Source organism: Cebidichthys violaceus, unplaced genomic scaffold (genome assembly GCF_023349555.1).
Source record: "Cebidichthys violaceus isolate CVI_PGR_0920_01 unplaced genomic scaffold, fCebVio1.0.p SCAF_20, whole genome shotgun sequence".
In the NCBI taxonomy this organism is placed as follows: Eukaryota; Metazoa; Chordata; class Actinopteri; order Perciformes; family Stichaeidae; genus Cebidichthys; species Cebidichthys violaceus.
The window spans coordinates 8,328,453-8,349,173 of NW_027176373.1; the positions used below are offsets into that span (position 1 = coordinate 8,328,453).

At 40.9% G+C, this 20,721-nt stretch overlaps 1 protein-coding gene across 2 annotated transcripts in view; it reads right to left on the bottom strand.

Moving 5' to 3' along the window:
* Positions 1 to 14,144: 14,144 nt before the first annotated feature.
* Positions 14,145 to 20,721, bottom strand: part of smyd4 (SET and MYND domain containing 4) — a 6,580-nt gene continuing 3 nt past the window's right edge. Inside the window, exons 1-10 of one of the 2 annotated variants that reach the window (XM_068716050.1) lie at positions 20,372 to 20,721; positions 19,930 to 20,074; positions 19,541 to 19,630; positions 17,908 to 18,907; positions 16,893 to 17,138; positions 16,060 to 16,283; positions 15,821 to 15,968; positions 15,580 to 15,696; positions 14,882 to 15,005; positions 14,145 to 14,739 (exon numbers count right to left, since the gene is read on the bottom strand). The exon at positions 20,372 to 20,721 is cut by the window's right edge and continues 3 nt beyond it. In XM_068716050.1, the coding sequence (XP_068572151.1) occupies positions 14,616 to 14,739; positions 14,882 to 15,005; positions 15,580 to 15,696; positions 15,821 to 15,968; positions 16,060 to 16,283; positions 16,893 to 17,138; positions 17,908 to 18,907; positions 19,541 to 19,630; positions 19,930 to 20,074; positions 20,372 to 20,508 (2,355 nt within the window). In that variant the 5' untranslated portion in view covers positions 20,509 to 20,721 and the 3' untranslated portion in view covers positions 14,145 to 14,615. Of the gene's footprint in view, positions 14,740 to 14,881; positions 15,006 to 15,579; positions 15,697 to 15,820; positions 15,969 to 16,059; positions 16,284 to 16,892; positions 17,139 to 17,883; positions 18,908 to 19,540; positions 19,631 to 19,929; positions 20,075 to 20,371 lie in introns of both variants that reach the window. The other variant, XM_068716049.1, reaches the window with a different exon arrangement.

Below are 20,721 nucleotides of genomic sequence, written 5' to 3' on the forward strand. Positions count from 1 at the left end.
AAGTAGAAAAGTGGAAGGTACTGTAGTTTTTTTCTTCTTCTTTTAAACTGACAACAAACACAACATGAGCTGAGGAAGAAAAATAAATGCAGATGAAGACAGGAAAGAAGAAAGGTTCAGCACCATGGATAGCTCCAAATGGCAGCACAGTTCTGAGCAAGAAAACTACGCAATAAAAGAAGGAAAGCGAAGAAAGAAAAATGCATAAAGAAGCAGAGACTGTTTTGACAGACTCAGGACCATGGAATGGCATAGAGGAGTAAAGCACTACTGGTAATAGTTGATAAATGAAAGTAAGAAAGAAAGGCTAAAGCTACTCAACAGTATCCACAACTCTCTCTGTCACGTGTGGTCCCATTTATAATAGACATTAGGCACAGAAATAATTTTCAGGATGACCTGACCACAATGGCCTATTAACAAACCAAGTTCAAATGAAACCATTTGGGGTTTAATAATTGGAGCAGTTGCAAAGTAACAGTAAGCTGCCATTAGTCATTACTGACATGTAGTCACAGTCACAATGAGCATGACTATGGAACTGTTCTTCTTTTTCACTCTTTCTGTGTGTGTGTGTTTGTGTATGTTTGTGTGTGTGTCTGTGTGTGTGTGTGTGTGTGTGTGTGTGTGTGTGTGTGTGTGTTTACTGAGCAAGTGAGAGCACATGCCGAGACAAAGAGCATCAGACCATGCCGTGTGTTCTGTCCTGATAAAAAAGGTGTATCTGCAATCTGCCTTGTATTTAAGTGCCAGCCTTTTCAGTTTTTGACAGGCTCATGGCTTACATCTCTCTGAACTGCACAGAAGAGGAACATGTACAATGTATTAGTTATTATTTTATTTGGGAAAAGAATGTTGTTGAACATCATCTTAGTCAATACATTGCTTGCTGTGTTTATTTCAATGATTTAAACTTAAACTTTAAACTAATGTAAATCGTCATTTACATTAGATACTTATATGAAATCTGACCTCTGCATTTTATCCATCCATAGCTTATTAGGAGCAGTGGGCTGCTGTGAAGCACCCAGGGAGCGATTAGTGGTTCTGTGTCTTGCTCAAGGACACGTAGCAGCCAGGGATCGAACCAGACATCCCCCTCTACCCCATGAGCCACGGCTGCCCAACATCATATATCTAGCCGATATGCTAGTCTCACAGGGCCAGCTGTATACACAGGTATACTATGTAGCTGAAAGAATGTGGGCGCTGCAATCATTACTCCCATATGTGCTTGTTTAACGTCTCTCTTTAAAACCATAGGCATCAATCTAATGCTATAACAGCCTCCACTCTTCTGGCTCCAAAATTGGAACCTTGCTGTAGGGATTTGCACCTATTAAGCCACAGTAGCACTAGTAAAGTAAGGGAACTGATGTTGTGCAATAACTTCTCTGGGTCTCAATTCATCCCAAAGGTGTTGGGTGAAGTTGAGATCGGGGCTCTATGCAGGACAGTCAAGTTCCTCTGCACCAATCTGGGAAAAACCTTAGTTTTATGGACCATGGTTTGTGCATTTTCATGTTGAACCATGAACTGGCCTTTCCTTTCCCAAACTGCTGTCACAAAGTTGAAAGCACACTGTTATCTAAAATACCAGTGTATGCTATAACAATGACATTTCTCTTATTTGGAATGAAGGGGCACAAACCATGAAAGACAGCCCCCGACCAAAAGTGCAAACAAGTATGTGGACAAGAGTATCCACATACTTATGGCACTTTGGTGTATATACAGTCCAGTAGAGTACAGAATCATAACTGACTCAATGATACTACTGGCATCATAAAGTAAATGGAACAGATATGAGAGTAACATTGATCTTCTAATCTAACTCTCTGCAAGAAAGCAAATAAGAATATTTCTCAAAAGGTCAAAGTATTGCTTTAAAGGAACCGTAGAAGACATTCAGGCCCAGTGTTTGTTTGTATTTAACAGGGGCCATGGCACTGGGTATAGTCTTAAGCTGATTGCAGTTTGCTGTCATGCTCAAGAGCACTAAATCTGGAACGGGTGGACAAAAACGGCTCTGGTGGCGATATAAATATAGACACTGTGAGAGGGCGAGGACGAGAAACTGAGACAGAGAGGCAACAAGACAGAAAGAGATAGAGGATGATGGGGAATGGCCCTCCTGCTGGTGCTACAGATAAGCACACAGGGCCATATTAATGTCAGGTTGTTTTGCCTATTACGACATATGGGATAGTATTTCTTCCTCCAAACAAACAAGGACACCTGCTTAGTCCTCCTCTTCTCCTCTTAGGACCCCATGGCCTGCTCCACAAGTGTTCGCTCTATCTGCCCGTGCAGAGAGCTGATTTAGTGGTGGCTGTTATTCACAGGCTGTTGCTGGGATATTGTTATGGTGCCCTCCTCGTGACCTTCAACTTGATACTGAACCTTGTAATTGATTTACTCAAGGCTGCCCATCCCTATCTCCTGACTACAGTGTGTGTGTGTGTGTGTGTGTGTGTGTGTGTGTGTGTGTGTGTGTGCGTGTGTGTGTGAGTGTGTGTGTGTGTGTGTGTGTGTGTGTGAGTGTGTGTGTGTGTGTGTGTGTGTGAGTGTGTGTGTGTGTGTGTGTGTGTGTGTGCGTGTGTGTGTGAGTGTGTGTGTGTGTGTGTGTGTGTGTGTGTGTGTGTGTGTGTGTGTGTGTGTGTAAACTTGTGACCAGTTGCCAATAACCTTGGTAGTCACGTTTTCCTCATATCCTCATATGTGTCGTTATTTCTGACAGCTCTGGTGCTCATGCTAAATTAGCAGCGTCATGCTGTTTTTGTGTGTGTATGTAATGTTCAGTATGTACGTGTGATTACGTTCTGTGTGCACTGTGTGTAGAATTATACGTCCGCTGCAAATTCTACCCTCACTTTTTAATTTCCTCCTCCATCCTTCCTGCATCACTCATCAGTCATTAACCTTGTTTTAACAGCCACCCTGATCTGTTCTTCGTCCTCCCTGCAGCTGGTACATGACCGACAAATGCAGGACTTTTAAACACAAAATAGAGAAATTATATACGATCCAATTTGACCGAAGTAAAGGACAAGAGCGTACATAAGACATGTAAAGACTGTAGAGTCTTCTGGGTCGGGGCTTGAGGGTATAACAATGCACAACATACTTGGTACAGTAGATGTAAACTTAAAGCTCCCAACATGACTCAACACTGCACCATGACCATCTCTCTTGTACAATATGACACAGAGAGGTTACTATAATCATTTTGCAGGCTTAAAATGATGCAGCACTATTATTGACAGGAATCACATTGTCATGTGTTGACCCTTGCTAAAAGGTTTTTGAGTGCACATTTACTTTTTAGCCGATACTCTTAGCTGAAGTGGTTGATGGCGAACATAGCGGGGAGAGATAAACATTCTTGATCATGTTAAAGTGGGGATGGACCCAATATCATAACCCACCGTTCTAATAACGATTATTATGTGCAGTTTTGGATGTGATAGTGTCAAAGAGATGTAAGGCGTAAAAAACAATGTTGTCTTTTTTCAATTTCTCCCATGTTCAATCTGCATTTAGAAGCCAACTCTGAAATCGTGACCTTTGAATAACAGATTGCTCTCTTTAACCACTATGTCAAACAGCTTTCTCCATTCCCACAATTTAACAGCAGTACATCTTCAGTGTATTCTGCCCTTTGTAGCTTTGACGGATTTGCAATGGTCATTTACGTTTTGCATGAAAAGGACTTAAAGCTGAGGACGACCTTTAATAAAACTGAAAATGTTTTTCCCTCTATTTAAAGACATAGCTCTGTTAGCTATGAGAAGGACTCTAAAGAGCTTTGCATGTGCAGGATCATTACTGGCTAAAGACACACACACACACACACACACACACACACACACACACACACACACACACACACTTATACTGCTGCTCTCTGTTAGATGGGTGCCAAGGGCCGTACTGTGGTTCACCAGGATGCTCGTGGGTAGCAGAAGTTAATCTAACATCCTTCCTTAATCTTTCTCCTTGCACTGTGTGTATGTTTGATGGTGTGGCATTGAGGAGTTGAAGGACTCTGTAGCAACTGTGAATAATACGGTTTGTACACTCACACACACACACACACACACACACACACACACACACACACACACACACACACGGGGTCTAATACTATCTTTCTGACCCAACATTACACTCTTCAGAGATGAATGTGTGTGCTGTGGAGGTGCAGGTGGAGATCAGAGTTCATCTATCTCCCCTTCAGACAAACTACTGCAAAATACCTCAGAGTTGAAAAGACCAATACAGATAGTAACACGTTCCCCACCTCACTCTTTCTATCTCTCTCTCCCTCGCATCCCAAATGCAATGTCTACCTCTATTTGTCTGATCAACCTGTCTCTCAATCTGTCTATCCACAGACCTGCTCCTTAAACAGTACTCTACCGCCGGATGAATAATAGATGAGGGGATGAGGGAGGAGAGGATGGAGGTTAGGGAGAATTAAAGAAGTGCAGTGGAGTCCAGGCAGAGCCCTCCGGGGATGAGGGTGTAAATGGATCTTGAGGAGCCGGTGTCAACTGTCCTGGGACCATTAATTAGTCATTCAGACTTGTAATGGAGTGAGCCGTAGCCAGACAGACGCAACCGACCAAACAAAGCCAAGTCACTCAATCAGTGAGTTAGCTTTGGCTGTTGATCACTCTGTGTGGCCAGAGTGGAAAATTATAGGTGATCAGAGGTGAACAGTGGAATCACTGAGTCCATGTCATAACATTACACATGATTAAATTGAATATATTCACTTTTGTTGTATATACTGTATATACGTATATATATATATATATGTATATATATATATATATATATATATATATATATGTATATATATATATATATATATATATATACGTATATATATATATATATATATATATATATATATACACATATATATATATATATACAGTACATATAATGTGAAAATACAATAATGTAAAATAATGGATTTGAATAATTAGATATTATAAAATATCATACTTGCCTGCATGTAATGAAAAGTGTATATCCCACAAACCATACAGTCACAGCGATGCATAAATTCGTAATTTTTCACATTAAAGTCTGGACTGGGCGTATGACACTCAGTGGTAATCTATAGTACTCAAACATTTAAGTCTAAATGTTGTATAATCTAGCTATCAATAGTTCACTATTCACATATTTTCCTCTCTAAATAAATACGAGGGTCTTTGAATTCATAACGTATGTAGGTAATTCAACTTCACCTGCACAAAGTCATCGTTTTATTGTTTAATATTTAAGAGTCAAAGGACACAGATTTTGTCATGATCAGATTGAATTACAAAGTGTGTGAGTCACACGAGGGTTCCTTGGGGTTACATATTATGGCATTGTCTTGGTCACAGAGGTTGTTTTTCTAAATTGCTTTAGGATCTGAGGACTTGAATATGAAAACATATGATCAGGGAATCAGAGGTGATATGAGGTGATATATATGTAAACACATATTTATGACTTTATATATATTTTTATTTGTTAAACCTCCAAAGTGTCTATGGCTTTACCCAGTTAGTATTACACAAGACTGACTCCTCCAGTAGCTGGATGGATTAGTTTACGTCTCCTCCCGGTCCATAATAACGTTACGTTTCGAACGATCACGTAACAAACGAATGATATGGATACTTGGCTCGCAATGTCTCTATTTAGATTGAATTACAAAACGGTTGATATCTGATGTTCAGGTGACCGCTGTTTGTCCTACTGGCTATCATTGACCGACCACACAGAGGTCCCCATGGCAGTTAAGACACTCATGTGGAAGGTTGAAGTGTATCAGTGACACCTTGGAAAGTGAACCAGTAAGGGCAAGACATGGGCCCACCGCCAGTCCTGTTAGAAGGGGTTAATCAGTCCCAGTGGTCTGCGATCCTGTTTCGGTGCCACTATACGGATATGATGTTTTGGAAAGGAGAATTCCTTCCATTTGGCTATTAGATCATTGCACTATAAATACTGTACAGTATGTTTTCTTTAGTACAAATGTAGTCAGACACTGATTTGAGCTCAATAACATGGTGGTCCCATATAAAAAAAATTAGCTTTGTATTTTCGGTCACATTTTATTAAATGATACAATGCTGATACTCAACTTGCGACCGCATGACCACGGGGTGTTAGTAAAAGGTCTGTCTATTAATTCAAGTTTACAGTAGGACTTGGTTCAGAAATAGCATTAGTCTATGGTAAAGTGAGGCAAGGCAAGGCAAGTTTATTTGTATAGCACATTTCAACAACAAGGAAATTCAAAGTGCTTCACATAAAACCATTAAAAGCATCAAAACATAATGCAAAAGAAAAGGAGATTTAAAAACAATTAAGAACATTCATTGAAACATTAAAAACACTAAAAAGCTAAAAACAGAATAATAGTTGCAGTGCAGTTTAAGAAATAAAATACAGTAGTAAAATACAGAAATTGATTAATATCCTTGAATCTGGTTCAATCAAAGGCAGCAGCAAACATAAAAGTCTTCAGTCTTGATTTAAAGGAGCTGAGGGTCTCAGCAGCTTTCTGGGACTTTGTTCCAGATACTGTATGTGGAGCAGAAAAAGCTGAACGTTGCTTCTCCATGTTTAGTTCTGACTCTGGGAACAGAAAGGAGGATTTAAGTTTGGTCAAAGTAAGGAGTTAAGAGTTTCCAGAATCGATAGACGTCATCAGAAAAGCAAGTGGCAATAATGTGATAAAACATTGGTGACCTAATCATTAAATACCAGCATGCAATCCAAATACAGTAAAATAAAAAGGTCAAATTAAGTAGTTATGTTTATTTATTAATTTTTTAAGCAGAGTCATACATGTGGCCTTGTCAGCCTGATATCACTCCCTCAACATCTTTCAATAAACCTTGGTGCTGTCAGGCTGTCCCGGAGGAACAAAGTAAGAGACGGTATTTATGTTTGGCAGAGCCAGGCAGTCACAGTAGTATACCCTCCATCCATCAGCAACTAGACTGCTCATCACTTTCAGACAGGGTGAACTTTCCAAGGCAAACTGCCTCTGTTCTGCTCGGCATCGAGGGCAGCAAGTCACTGTGGAGATGGACGACCAGCGCCCAGAGTCTAGTGCTCTCGCCTCTCATTTATTTAATAATGAATCTATTTGTGGCTGCTGAGAGCTGTTAGCTCTCCCAGACTGTGTGGTCAAAGATGATAATTAGCAAACCACACAGTGGTGTAAATGCCCATTACAAATGCAATACAAAGTACATTTACTCAAGTACTGTACTTAAGTACAATTTGGGTTGTTTGGTTCTTTACTTGTTAGTATTCTTTGAGTATTTCCATTTACTCCAACATTATACTTCTGCTCAACAACATTTCACAGAAGTTTCATATTTTTTACTCGAGTACAATTATTGGTTAGCTGCAGTTACTCATTACTTTTTTGTATAATAAGCTTCTGAAATACAATGCATTGTCACAGATTACCAATCTTTCTGGCTTGTGACCAAAAAGTTAGTAAAAAGTTGTGTCTGGTTGGGATCTTGTCACATTTCTGGTACGTGGTTCCACCAAAGCAACATTTCTGAATGGCTTTTATTTGAATGGCTGTTTAAATCCAAAAGAGGTTAAATAAGCCAATGTTTAAGAGACAAATACATTAGAGAAAAGTCCAGAATACAAATTTGTGTAGCTGTGTATTTTTCCCTGCACCATTAACCATCCCATTACCCCCCAGATTTATTTTGTGATCCTTTGGAGGCTGGCTTATCTCGAGGTTGGGAACCATTGGACTAAACGTACTAGACTCCCCTTATCAACAGGAGGAGCAGAAAGCATTATCCCTGCTGAACTGTCCTTGAACACAACACCAAATGCCTACCTGCTCTGCAGCTCTGCTTTCTTCTTGTGAAGGGTGAAAGTGAGCAATACAGAGAGCAATACAGAATCACATTACATTACATGGAGACATAACTGATGAAGGAGAAGCATGAGCAGTCCTTGTCTTCATCATCCATCCATGTTTCACCACAGTGCTGAAAATACTCGTGCCATTATGTCTGAGAACAGAGCAGGACATTTGCAGAGAAAAGAAGGCAAGGATAGATGAAGGAGGAGGAGGAGGAAGAGATTATCTCACATTTATTATGGTGGAGCTTATTAAAAAGGGGAAGTCATTATTTTTTACTGGAGAGTAGAGCGAGGGGGGGCCTATTCTTAGCTTTTACCCCTGTGGCTGGTCGACAAGATAGATCTACAGTTTTATATAAGTCTGTTTTAGAACCCCAAGCCTGACTCTGCCAAGCAACTGCTTGATCAAACACACAATATCTCCTACTTATATTATCATTGGTTTGTCAGATGAATATACTTTTACGGCAGTTATGAAAAAGAAAGAGTTGCAGTTCTTCAGTTAATATATTTAGTGCCGACGGCGACAGCATGGGAATGCTGACACCACAGAATATAAACTAAGTAAATAAATAAATTTCCCCTAGGGCAACTCAGTATTCCTCTATAATTTGTATTTACTTTTTTTGGGTTCGAAGTATGTCACCTGGGTTATTGTTCCCTGGAGTGGCTGAATAATGTCAGCAATATTCAGCTTTCATATATGGGAACATCATAACAAGAGAGCAGTGGCTAGTCAGGAGATGGGAGAAAGCACACCGCATGGAGTTTGTCAACAGCGTTTCCTGTGGGAGATAATGTGATAAAATTTTGATAAATAAAAACTGCTATTGTGTTAATACAAACAATTGCTGATGAGTTAAATGGCAAGAACCAGTTGATGTAAGGCTAAACTTAACTTCCTACTTCTACAGTGAGCTAAGCTTTGGGCATAACACAAAAAAAATTGGTACAATCATGTTTCTACCAACTCAAGAATATCTCTAAGACCAGAGAATTGTTATCTTTTAGCAATACAGAGAACATTATCCATGCTTGTATTTCCTCATGACTGGACTATTGCAATGCCTTGTTTACCTGCCTCAGTGCGCAAGATGTAGCTAAACTTCAGGCTGTGCAGAATTCTGCAGCTAGACTGCTGACAAAGACCAAACGCTCTTCTCACATTACCCCAGTTTTAGTCTCCCTGCACGTTACCAATTTCCTTTAGAATACATTTCAGAAATTTTACTCATTACTTACAAGGCTTTGCATGGCCAGGTGCCAGAATACGTCACTTCTAACTTTTAACTCCCTATTGTCCAAAAAGCCCTCTCAGATGCGTTGGGTTAGGCCTGCTAGCTGTTCCAGAGTGCAGGTTAAGGTCTAATGGTGATCGAGCGTTTGCTGTACTGGCACCTCAGCTCTGGAACATACTTCCAGTTAATATTCGATCTGCTGATCCGCTTTCAAATCCTGTCTTAAGACACATTTTTACCCACTTGCCTTTTCATCTGACAATTAATTTGATCTCTTTATGTATTCATTTATTTTTAAATATAGTTCTGTTGTTCAACCACTTGATTTTAAGTTTATCTTTTAACAGTTTCACCTGTCCTACCTCAATGATCTGCTGTCTATGGAAAGCACTTCAAGCTGGGTGCACAAGCACCCAGCTTGAATAGTGCTATACAAATAAAGAATATTATTATTATTTCAGTCACACTAGCAGCTCTGTGACACTTCACAGTGGTACTTTGATCTAAATGCTAACTTTAGCATGCTAACCACATAGCCTACATGATCCTACCAAACTCATAATTACAATGCGAACATGCTGATCCTAAGCAAGTGTAGTCTTCAGCATGATCACCATCTTTCGGCATCTTGTACTAACATATACAATAAACACAAAGTACAGCTGAGGCTGATGGGAATGCCATTCGTTTTGCAGGTATTTAGTATTTAGTCAAAGAGTCAGAAAAAAGAGAAATGTTGACCTGATGATGGCACTATAAGAAAAGTTAAAAGATTATAACGTTATAAAAATTCATTATGGGTGTGACTTGTAAGAAAATGTAATGGAAATCCCTCTAATAGTTGTTAAGACATTTCACTTAAAACCATAAATGTCAACCTAATGGTGGCTCTACAAGAAAAGATCCCCAAAGTCAGTAGGATTCATCCTCTGGGGACCATGGAAATCTGCACAAAATGTAGATACAGTTGTTCTGATTATGTCAATCAGGGCCATCGTGATGTACCACCAACTGACAGACCAACATTGCTACCCCAGAGACATGAGACTAGTGTGGCTAAAATGCAGAAGATTGGAGTGCCATTCAAACCCTAACCTTGTGTGGTTCGGGTTGCTTAGTCATAGGTGTGTGTGTGGCTGTGTTCCAACAAAGTGAACAGACTGTTTTAGGACAGTGATTGCCGGTGGGTCTGCCGCTCCTCACCTTGTCCAGTAGTGAACACGCCTCTCATGCACCTGTGCCAAATTTAGCAAGCCTCTCTCTGCAGATGAAATTACATCAGCTCTCAAACACTTGGATTGTGATTCTCATTCAACCCACAAGCACCCTCTGTCTCTCTTTCTAATATTTAATTTGTTGACATTGTAGCCTGCTAGAGCAAGTAAAAACTATGTTTCTATTTTTGATGCAACACAAATCAAGAACATTGAGTCTTTCCAAACTGTTTTAAATACGTCATTGTATTTTAACATTCAGTTTTGAGGGACTATTATTTACTGTCAGACATTTCCATAATAGTTGGTAATAACCTTGCCAGTATGAGAGATTGATGGGGATTTTATTTTTACATGAGCACGAGCCACATTACCATCGTCTGCATCATGTATCAGATGTCCTCCGCTGTGGAAAGAGGGACTGAAAGATCGAGCATCGAGGAGACTGAGTGGAACAAATCCACTTAAAGGCAGATGCAGACATCGGAGAGCTTGAGGGGGTCGGAGCTCTCGGAGAGGAAGTGAGGGGCTCATGTAACTCTCAGGCTGGGAAGAAGACAAGAGGGGATATTTTGTCCGAAAAAAGTGAACACGAGACCCTCCAAAGGGGTCTGCATGGGGGAATTAAAAGTGCAGGTTGATGGATAAGCGGTGAAAGGGAGGTCAATGAGAGAGATTGTTACTGTGTAAGTACCAACATTAAAATAAATGATGACGACAAACAATAATCCAAAACTATTTAAGATGTGAAAAACATGACAAAGGTGCTTAAAGGTGAAACGTTTCAGCATGACTGCATTGCTTGCCTTTTGGTTTTATTTTGGGGTTCTCTTTTAGGTTGTGCTTCTGAACTTCACCTTTGTGCTCTAGCAGCAATGCTTTAATGGCTTAAAGTACTGGGCATCTGCTCCTCTGTTGATCAGATAAACTGACAGTAATGCCTGTAAAACCAAGCTACAAAGCAAGTAACCATTTAGAAACACAAACCAAAAGACAAGCAAAGGGGAAATTTTACACATCAAGATCAGTTCACTAAACATGAGGATTACGTGAAAACAGTTGCATAATGTCTCCTGAGGGTCTGGGGGAGCTTTGTCAAGTCTGAGAAAATAAAAACCTGTGTTTGAAAGATGTGGGCGTTTACCTGGTAAGGAGGGTCTAATAGATTAAAAAAAGATAATGTTACATTGTCGGAATTGCAGAATCCAATGTTAAACTAAAAGTCAGAATATCTCTCCATTTTGACCATTCTTCTATGGATCAGTACACCACTTTGGTCCAAACTGAACTTTATCAACAGCTATTCAATAGATTGACTTTAAATTTTGTACATACTCTACTATCATGGTCCCCAGAGGATGAATCCTACTGACTTTGGGGATCCCCTTGACTTTTCATCCAGCACCTCCAGCAGGTTGACATTTGTGGCTCAGAGTGAAATGTCTCGACAACCCACTGGTATTACCAAATACTTAAAATGTGTGACAGGTGAGGACCTCAGTGTATTGGTCTTTTCTTTCACTTTACCATACTAGCCACACTTTCAGACTGAAGGTCAGAGTTCATAGTTATGTCTACCAGCTGTGTGTATAATTCATGCAGGATTGGTTGTAATTGTGATGGCCAAGACGAGTTGAATCAGGTCGACTCAGCTGTTAGTAACTCTGTCGGTCTGTGTTACAGATATTGAAGCCTTGTTACAAAATACACACGGCAGCTTTTTGTTTGCAGTCTGGCCAATTTTGATTGCATTATGTATAGCAAGACATCTGATAAGTCCAAGATCACAGCCACTGGAAATGGCCCAAAATGTCACTCGGCAGTTAAATACGGAATCTGTGATCTGATACTGCAGCAGCACAAAGATGATGTCTGCAGGCCTACTCATGTTGGCTGTTTCTCTGCTTCTTTTCCCTCCCTTCTTCCCAACATTGAGTTTGCTAGTGTTTCTCCTTGAGAACATGACCTCACATTTTGTCCTTGAGTTCCTGGCTGATAAAGACGCTTACAAAAGCAGAGGAGCAAGCAAATAAACATACCTCAGAAAACATGAATATGCAAGTTTCTTTGGGCATTTTAGATCTTGAGATGTAAAGAATTTGCATGGGGGACATTTTTCATTCAACCCTTCAACATTCAAATACTGCAGCTATATTATCTCTAGGATTGCTACTCCAACTATGTAATTACTAGCTCTACATTAGGGGATATTAAGCCACATTAGCAATCTTCTATTGTGTAATTCATCGTTTTATCTCAATGTAAGCAATGCTATCGCTGGCTTTACATTTGCAGATTTGAGTCTGCATCAGTGACTCTCCAAGTGTAAAATGTTCTAGCTCCTTAGAGGACAAACTGTACAAAAAATATATTACTACTACTATACTACTCTGGATTTTTAAGAGGGATTTAAGCGAGGAGTGGAATTACAATATCAGGTTCATTCAAATTTGAATTGTAATTGTTTGCAGAGTGGCAACAGACCACTGTACAGCAGCATGATTAAATCAATTTTGTTACCAAGAGAAAGATAGTATCATTAGAAAATAACTTGAAGCTACTTTGACGTTATAGTATAGCATCCTGAAGTGTGTTTTGTATGTTTGTATAGCTTTGTTTAGCAAATACATAAATAAATACCTGAACATGAAGTGGTTGAACCTTTAACAAGTGGTTGAATATGCATTCAAGCCAGCTTGTTTGGTCTTGTATGGTAAATTTGTACAAAAATAAAATAATAATACAGTATTAATAGCACAAAATAAAATAAAAAATAGTCTAGGATCATTGAAAATGGATTGAACAGTTGATGGTTCCAGGTTCTCAAATGTGTCTTACATTAAAGTAAATTAAATATTTTGAAGTTTTGAACTGTTGGTCGCTCAAAATAAGCCATTATTGATGTCACCTTGGACTCTAGGATAATGTGAGGGTCATGTTTCACTGTTTCCTGATGTTTTATGGTCATCAGAATATGAATGTTTCACAGATTGATCGAGAAAATAATCAGCAGATTGAAAGATAACTAAAGTAATTAAGTTGCAGCCCTTTTCTCAGTTTTCTGTGATTGTCTTGGGTTTCAACAAAGAATGACTGAGCAAAGTCCGACTGAAATAATCCCTTGTAATATTGTCTTATTCTTCTGCCTCAAGTTTAGTCTCAGCAGCTGTTTTTTTGTTCCTAAACCCGTGGCAACCTTGTCTCCACAATATTTAGCAGGAACCCGCCTTTTTCTGAGTTCAGACAGGACTCCTCAGCTGATTTCACCCACTGCTTCTCCCCCAAGTTTTTTTCTCTTCTTGACCTCGACTTTCTACCACACCTGTCGAATTGGCTGCCCTCCAGATACTGTTGACGTCTAACTGGCAGAGGCTTAAGGAGGTCCAGCTGTGATCGAGATTTTATTGTCTCAACAGGAGCTTTCATTCATTTCCAGTTACGTCCACCAACATAGAAGGTTACTAATTGATTACAAGTGGAGAGAGGAAAAAAAGACAAGATGATAAAGACTTTGAGAGATAAAGATAATAGGCATAAAGCCTTTTAAGTTGAAGGTGTAAAGGTCAGAACTACATTAGGCTTTCCGGTCATTGAAGCGTGTAATTGAATTTGTCGGTGGATAACTGCTGCCACCTAAAGGTCAGAGGGCTACCTATGTGTATGTCGTAGCCGAAGGTATTTACAGATTTAATAGATTAATTTAGTTGCTTCAGTGTAAACCACGACTGACCTTTGACTGGCTTCAAACAAAATGCCCACAATCACAAAAATCACACACATTTACTTCAGTTTAATTCAGAAGAAGTACATGTACCCAGGAAGTACCTGGTGGATAAGTTGCCTCGCACTGCAAGACTACCACTGAAGCATGAAATTGAAATTATTGATGGATACATTCAGACACCAAGAGGTCAGAGAGTCACAATCAACTGCATGTATACCTGTGGTCATTTGGTGGCTGTGCAGACTTGCAAGTCACTTCTAAAACTGTTAATTTTCAGTATAATAGTACCTGTATGTATACACACACACACACGCACATGCACACACACGCACACGCACACGCACACACACACACACACACACACACACACACACACACACACACACACACACACACACACACACACGCACGTGCTTATAAACAGTCATCAGTGCCCACAATCAGAAATGTTTGCATATTTTCATCACTTGAGGTAAAAACGAATTATATTGTGAAGATTTCCAATCTTGTGCATATGTAGGACTACCCCTGTAGACAGTCCTCCATAGCTTGCAGCTCTTGTATTTCGTGACAGAGAGGGCCAACGTGGAGGCAGAGGAGTTGTCTGACCTTGGGGATGACGGAGAGGGCCGGGCCTCTGGCACCACTGTGAGAAGGAGAGGAGAGAGACACAGACCTCTTATTTCTTCTCATAATGCCAGTCAACATAATACAATAGTAGGACAGTTGTACTGTGCAATTACAATTAATACCAGACATTGAAAATGTTCCCTGTACAACTCACTCACCCATTGAAGTGTAGCTGAGCTAATTTGAAGAGTTGTTGACCCAATTCAATACTGTCTTCTCCATACTGGGAACCAATAGCTACAGCACTTCTCTCCAGATGAGAGGCTGCATTAGTCCAGTCACCTACAGGAACAGCAGAAAAGCAAAAAGCAGTAAGAGAACTGCAGAAACCCAAACTGCCCGTAACTCTGGTTATGACTTAATAGAGCTAGAGTTCAAAATGATTCAGGGGGCGGGGGGGCTGAGAATTACATTATTGTTTTTGGCTTTGGCTACATACCATATCTTAAATTAAACATTTAGCATTCAAGTTAATTGTCACAACACCACGTGACCAATCATCACTGTCCTTGTTTCGCAGCTGCTAGTGCCAGGGTAGTTATTTATTTTTGACCTAAAAATAAGCAGCGACATTGTCTTCCTGCTGTTTGGTAGAGCGTTTGAGAAGTGGTATCTTGTTGAAAAATGTAGTGAGTGAGCCATCTCTAGCACTCCATTGAAGCATGTCAAGCCTAATAAAATCCCCAGAGTGCACTGGGTTTTTAGAGCCAGTCCTTTACAAGTGGCAACCTTCCAGGAAGTAACCGTTAACATGCTTAACCAATTGGTAGAGATGTCCATTAAGTAAATGTGCGCCTTCACCACACAAAACAGTAGGGGTTTCTTAACCACAAAGCTCATGCATTATCATTCTCACCCATTGTAGCATATGCTCTGGCTGTTGCATCTTCCAGCTCCCCCTGTACTGGGTGTGTCTCTGCAAAAGTCAGTCCAGGATGACTCTGGGTCCTTCTTAACAGTCTCAGAGCCTCATCTGAAGGAGGGAGGAGCAGAAGTATAACACGGGGACGTTACAAAGACCTTCTGAACAAGTGATAATGATACATTACTGAATCTGCATTCTGTATCAGCATTTGGATGTAGTTTTTCACAACCACCTGGCCTCTCTCTTTCCATGAGGTCTACAGCCTTCTCCAGGTCGACCTTGATCTCCTGCAGCCTGCGGCTCACTTCAGATAAAGACACGCGATGAGCACAGGATGACTGCGAACATACAAATCCTTTTCCTCCATCCTCATTGCTTTTCTGAAAATCATATAAAGATCAAGATGGAGTTCATTAATAAGTAGTACAATTAATCATGTATGATTGTAAGAAAACACTAATGAACGCCTACTTTGAGTGATCCTTTGCACTTGTCACACAGGAGTCCAGACTGAGGACTGCCTCCAACACCCGACCCCTGCTGTCTGCCTTCTGAACCCTCCTCCTCCTCCTGCTCCTGCTGCTGCTGCTGCTGCTGCTGCTGCAAGGTGCAGGCCTCACACTGACACAGGAAATAGTATTGTTCCTGCAGGAGACGCTGCCGTTCTCGGGTTGCCATCCGACTGCTGTGTGGACCTGAGGGAGGGAGGAGGGAGGATAACGCCACAAGTCATAAATCACAAAAGAAAAGTAACAGAACAACACCGCTGGAAGCAGTGACACAGTCATTTCAGTGGAGAGTGATGTCTGGAAGTGCTGCATCAGGGCTGGGTGACAAACTATATTAAACAGACCATATTTTAACCCAATCCCGGAACCCATCGGCTATCGGCCTATTTGATAAGCCTCTGGGGCCAAGGGAATATATTTTTGGGGTCACAGTGTAACCAGCGGGTGTCCGGGCAAAGACTTATTTTCTGTGCACTGCTTGTTGTTTACACTTCAATTGGCAACTTGAGATGCGAGACTGGAGTTGTAGTTGAGAGACGACGTGTACAACCAGATTGTTTCACAAGTAGCCAGTTTACAATCTAATGCAAAATCGTCGTCAGACGATAGCCAGTGGATTATGAAATTGCATTTCGGCCAATGCGTTCGCCTTTTTTGCTCTCCACATGGACTGTTAACCTGCATTCAACCAAAGCTTGCTGGAACGTGATTGGTCAATACTACAAGGCCTAAAAACAGAAACCAGAAATATGTCAGCACCCTACCAATCCTTTCGCACTCATAGGATTTTCTTACCATAGCAGTGCAGGATCTCTTGTCCAGGAGTGATAGCTTTGGATGCTCTGACAGTCACAGTGACTCTGCGGGCTGTGCTTCTGTGCTCAGTCACACTCTCACTGAAGTCTGCAGACAGACTGGTTCCAGTGCTGAACACCAGACTGGTGTTGGGACAGCAGGAGTGATTCAGAAGACTGAGAGTTGGGAATATTGCTGTAGCAATGCGGATTTCCCTGCTGGACTGCACTGGTGAGTTTGCTGCTCCTGTAAGATGCAAGAACCAGAAACTAAAAGGTCATTGTGCAACTCAAGAACATTCAAAGCTGAAGATTCAATTATTGTAGAAGTTTGAATTCTTCAATAGACCTTTTCATTGGCATTGTGCTGCTAGGGCAAACGCTTTGGTCAGATAAATAGCTAATTGACATTTTTAAGCAAAATGCCCCAAATTCACTTGTTCTAACATCTCAAATGTTTCAAATTTTTCTAAGTCTTCTGTCATAAAATAAACTGGATACTTCTGAGCTTTGACCATCGTACATCAGGCCGATACTGACTCAAGAAGATGGATTGGGTATCGGTGACAATAGGCTCAATCTATTCACTTAAATTCTATATGTATATACATTAAATAAGGAAGTTTAATTCCTGTTTGAGCTTTAGACCAACTTGTCGTTGCATTAAAAAGTTTTACTAGACTTCTGATTACTGCTGGTGTACGATTATTTGATGAATAATAATTGAGTTACATTTCTATCTATGCATTTTTCTGTTACATGATTGCCTTACACATAAAAGAATGATCCCAGTCCCACACAGTGAAGCATACAGCTCATTAATCAAACACTGGTATCGGATCGATACTCTGTATCTGCTGACACCCAAAGCCCAGGTATCAGGATCAGGACTGAAAAGAGTGAGATCAGTGCATCCCTAGAACAAACTGCTTCCATCTTTCTGACTTTGAGACGTATTATAGTTAAGATCTTTTCATTGTGACAAAACTCACTTTCACACTTGTGAAACCAGTCACCTGTATCTTGCTGCATGAGGATTGCCTGGGCATTACACCTCAGCTGCAGGATGTGCCTCAGAACTGCACTTCCCAGCAGCCACAGGTTCGAGGTCCAATCTGCGGTACCTCCCTCCTTGTCTGGTGATTGTCTGTCTGCCCCTAAGAGTCCACTAAGGTCCCAAGAGGCAGGCGGGGGTCCTGCTTTGCTTAGCTTTAGGAAGAGTGCTGCTACAGTAACCGCACACAGGAAACGCACTTCAGGGCTATGGCGATTCAGGTGGTGCTGCAAGTGAAACACGCTTGGGTAAGAGTCCCCATAGTATGAAGTACACGGATCACTGGACTCTCCGTTTAGACCGCTTGGCTCTGACTTTGTGTGCTCATCTCTGATTGGATCCCTGGCCATTTGGATGTTTTTTAACCCCGCCTTTAGAGCTACCCTCAGAGCGAGCTGTGACATCACACCCATCGTCTTCAGCTCTGCTCCCAGCGGACACTCCCAGCGGTGGTGTTCCTCCCAGGCGTCTCGCTGACAGGAAGTTGAACAGTACCGGCTGTAGCTACACCCATCACACGGCACGGGACACGGTGTTTCAGTCAAACACCTGTGACAGCGCCTGTGCTCCACTCCAAACAACACTTCTCTGTCTGTGTGATGCCTTCCTCCCTTCCCTTTCACTTCCTCCATCCCTGGTATGAGGACGCAGCTGTAAGGCCTGTCATGAAGGATCACCTCCCCAGCTGCCATTCTCTCTGCAGCCACAAGGTGTCGACCTTTCGCTGAGCTGAAGCCAACAGCACCTTGAGGACAAATCCCAAATGTGAGAAGTCCAACAGATGCCCCTTTTACTCTGTCTGAAGCTTTGTGATACATTGAGGCAGGATTGTGATGATCCTCTTTGGCCTTTTGACCTACAGAGAGCTGCTTGAGGCATTGTGTGCGACGGTCCTCTAGTTTGTGTAAAAGATGAGAGGGGTAGCTATTCTTTATAGCTTTGTCAATGTCATCAAGGGACTCCTGAGAGAAAAACAGAAACACCGAGGTGTGAGTCACTACAAAATCTAAGATTGTGAGTAAAACAAAGATGACTGACGATTTAATAACTTATTTAAGTCAGCATTTTAGCTTTGAGACAGATAAAGAACCTGGACATCTACAATTATATCTTAGTGATATTTCATGGGTTCTTGGAGAAAGTTGATGCGGTGAAAACCGGCTAAATTAAGTGAAACATACTGTATGTCCTGTGGGTGAAGAGCTGCTTCCTGACCGTAAAACTAAATGTCTGTCCTCCAATCATATATCACCAGGATGGCCTCCTGAAGAATTCACTTTAATGTAAATGATACATGTCAATGAAGTTAAAAATAACAGTTTTCCCATAAATCCTGAGACACAATTATCAAATCACTTATTTATGTGCTATTTGTGTTGACTTAACAGCATGTTCAGGATGTGAGGATACTGTTTACATAGAATTAAGACATGCGGATTTTCCCCTGCAGAATTCCTGCAATCAAGTGCAGTTGAAATTGATCACACAACGGTGACACAATCCATTTTCAGTCAACAAATAAGAAGCAGCTTTTAATGACACCTCAAGTACAACACTGTCTCATTATGTAATTGTTGAAGATGGTGCCATTTTACCTGGTAGTGCTGCAGATGGTAGAGTGCAGCAGAGCGGTTGGCATAGCATAGAGACAGTTGCTCCAAACCTTGATGAGCAAAACATATGCCCTGTCATGAGAGGAGACAGAGAAGCTGGTTGGTAGTGCATATTACTAGGACTTTAAGGCACACTGCTATATAAACCCAAATTATTTTTACAATACTGTTCTCAAATTCTAAATAATTTATATTTACAGTACATCTGATTTTCAACCAGTTTACATTTTCATCAGATTTGTACATTATATTACAGTTATAGCCATAATATAATAGAATTGAATAGTGGCCTTTCTCGTGATTTAATGCTTCATTGTAGTATCATTGAAGTTTATATTTTGATGTGCAATAGGAGAATATCTTCACTTCACCTGTGAATAGTGCAGAGCGGCTGCAGGGTAGTCTCTGGTCTTGAAGCTACAGTTGCCCTTCTCCCTGCATTTGGCTGCTAGCTCTGCATCCTTTAGTGCGGAGTAGCCTGAAGAGATCGACCGCACAAAGTCCAGATCATCTTGGCTGTGAAACAGAAATGGAGACAAATTATAGATAAACTGTCTCTATGATCGACAACTAAAGTGGTGGCTCTGTGTTCAAAATCTTCTCCAGCAGCAGGAAAGCTTGGGTTTACTGTTTACTCCTAGAAAAGTTCTGCAAACCAATTCAAGTCAATATAATATAAATGGCTTCAAGGGGTCCAATCAAAAACAACGCCCTTGCCCGTAATAGTTGAAAAAAACTATTCAGATCGATCGGATATAAACTGGAAACTTATTAGCAACAAACTAGAGGAGTAAGCTAACGTTAGCTACTCACGTTGTCAGAGTTAGGGCACATTTGAAAAGATCATCTACTTCAAGCTGGGATGTTAACGTTTCCTTCAGCTCGGGGTCGAGTCCGATCCATTTCTGTGCAACATGATCTTGCCACTGAACGCATGGAAGATCCATCATGAACTACAAGTACACCACGTGAGTACCGGTGGACAGTTCAGGGTTTGTTTCGAGTCCGCTGCCGTCTGCGGAGCACGACTGTTAAGTTAACTTGAATAAAAAGGGAGTTTTTCGCCACAACCTTCAAAATATACCTCCGAGTGGTGTTGTTCAAGTACCATTAGCGCGGTAACTTAAGTTACGTTTCCAATTTTACAATAAGAGCCATCATGT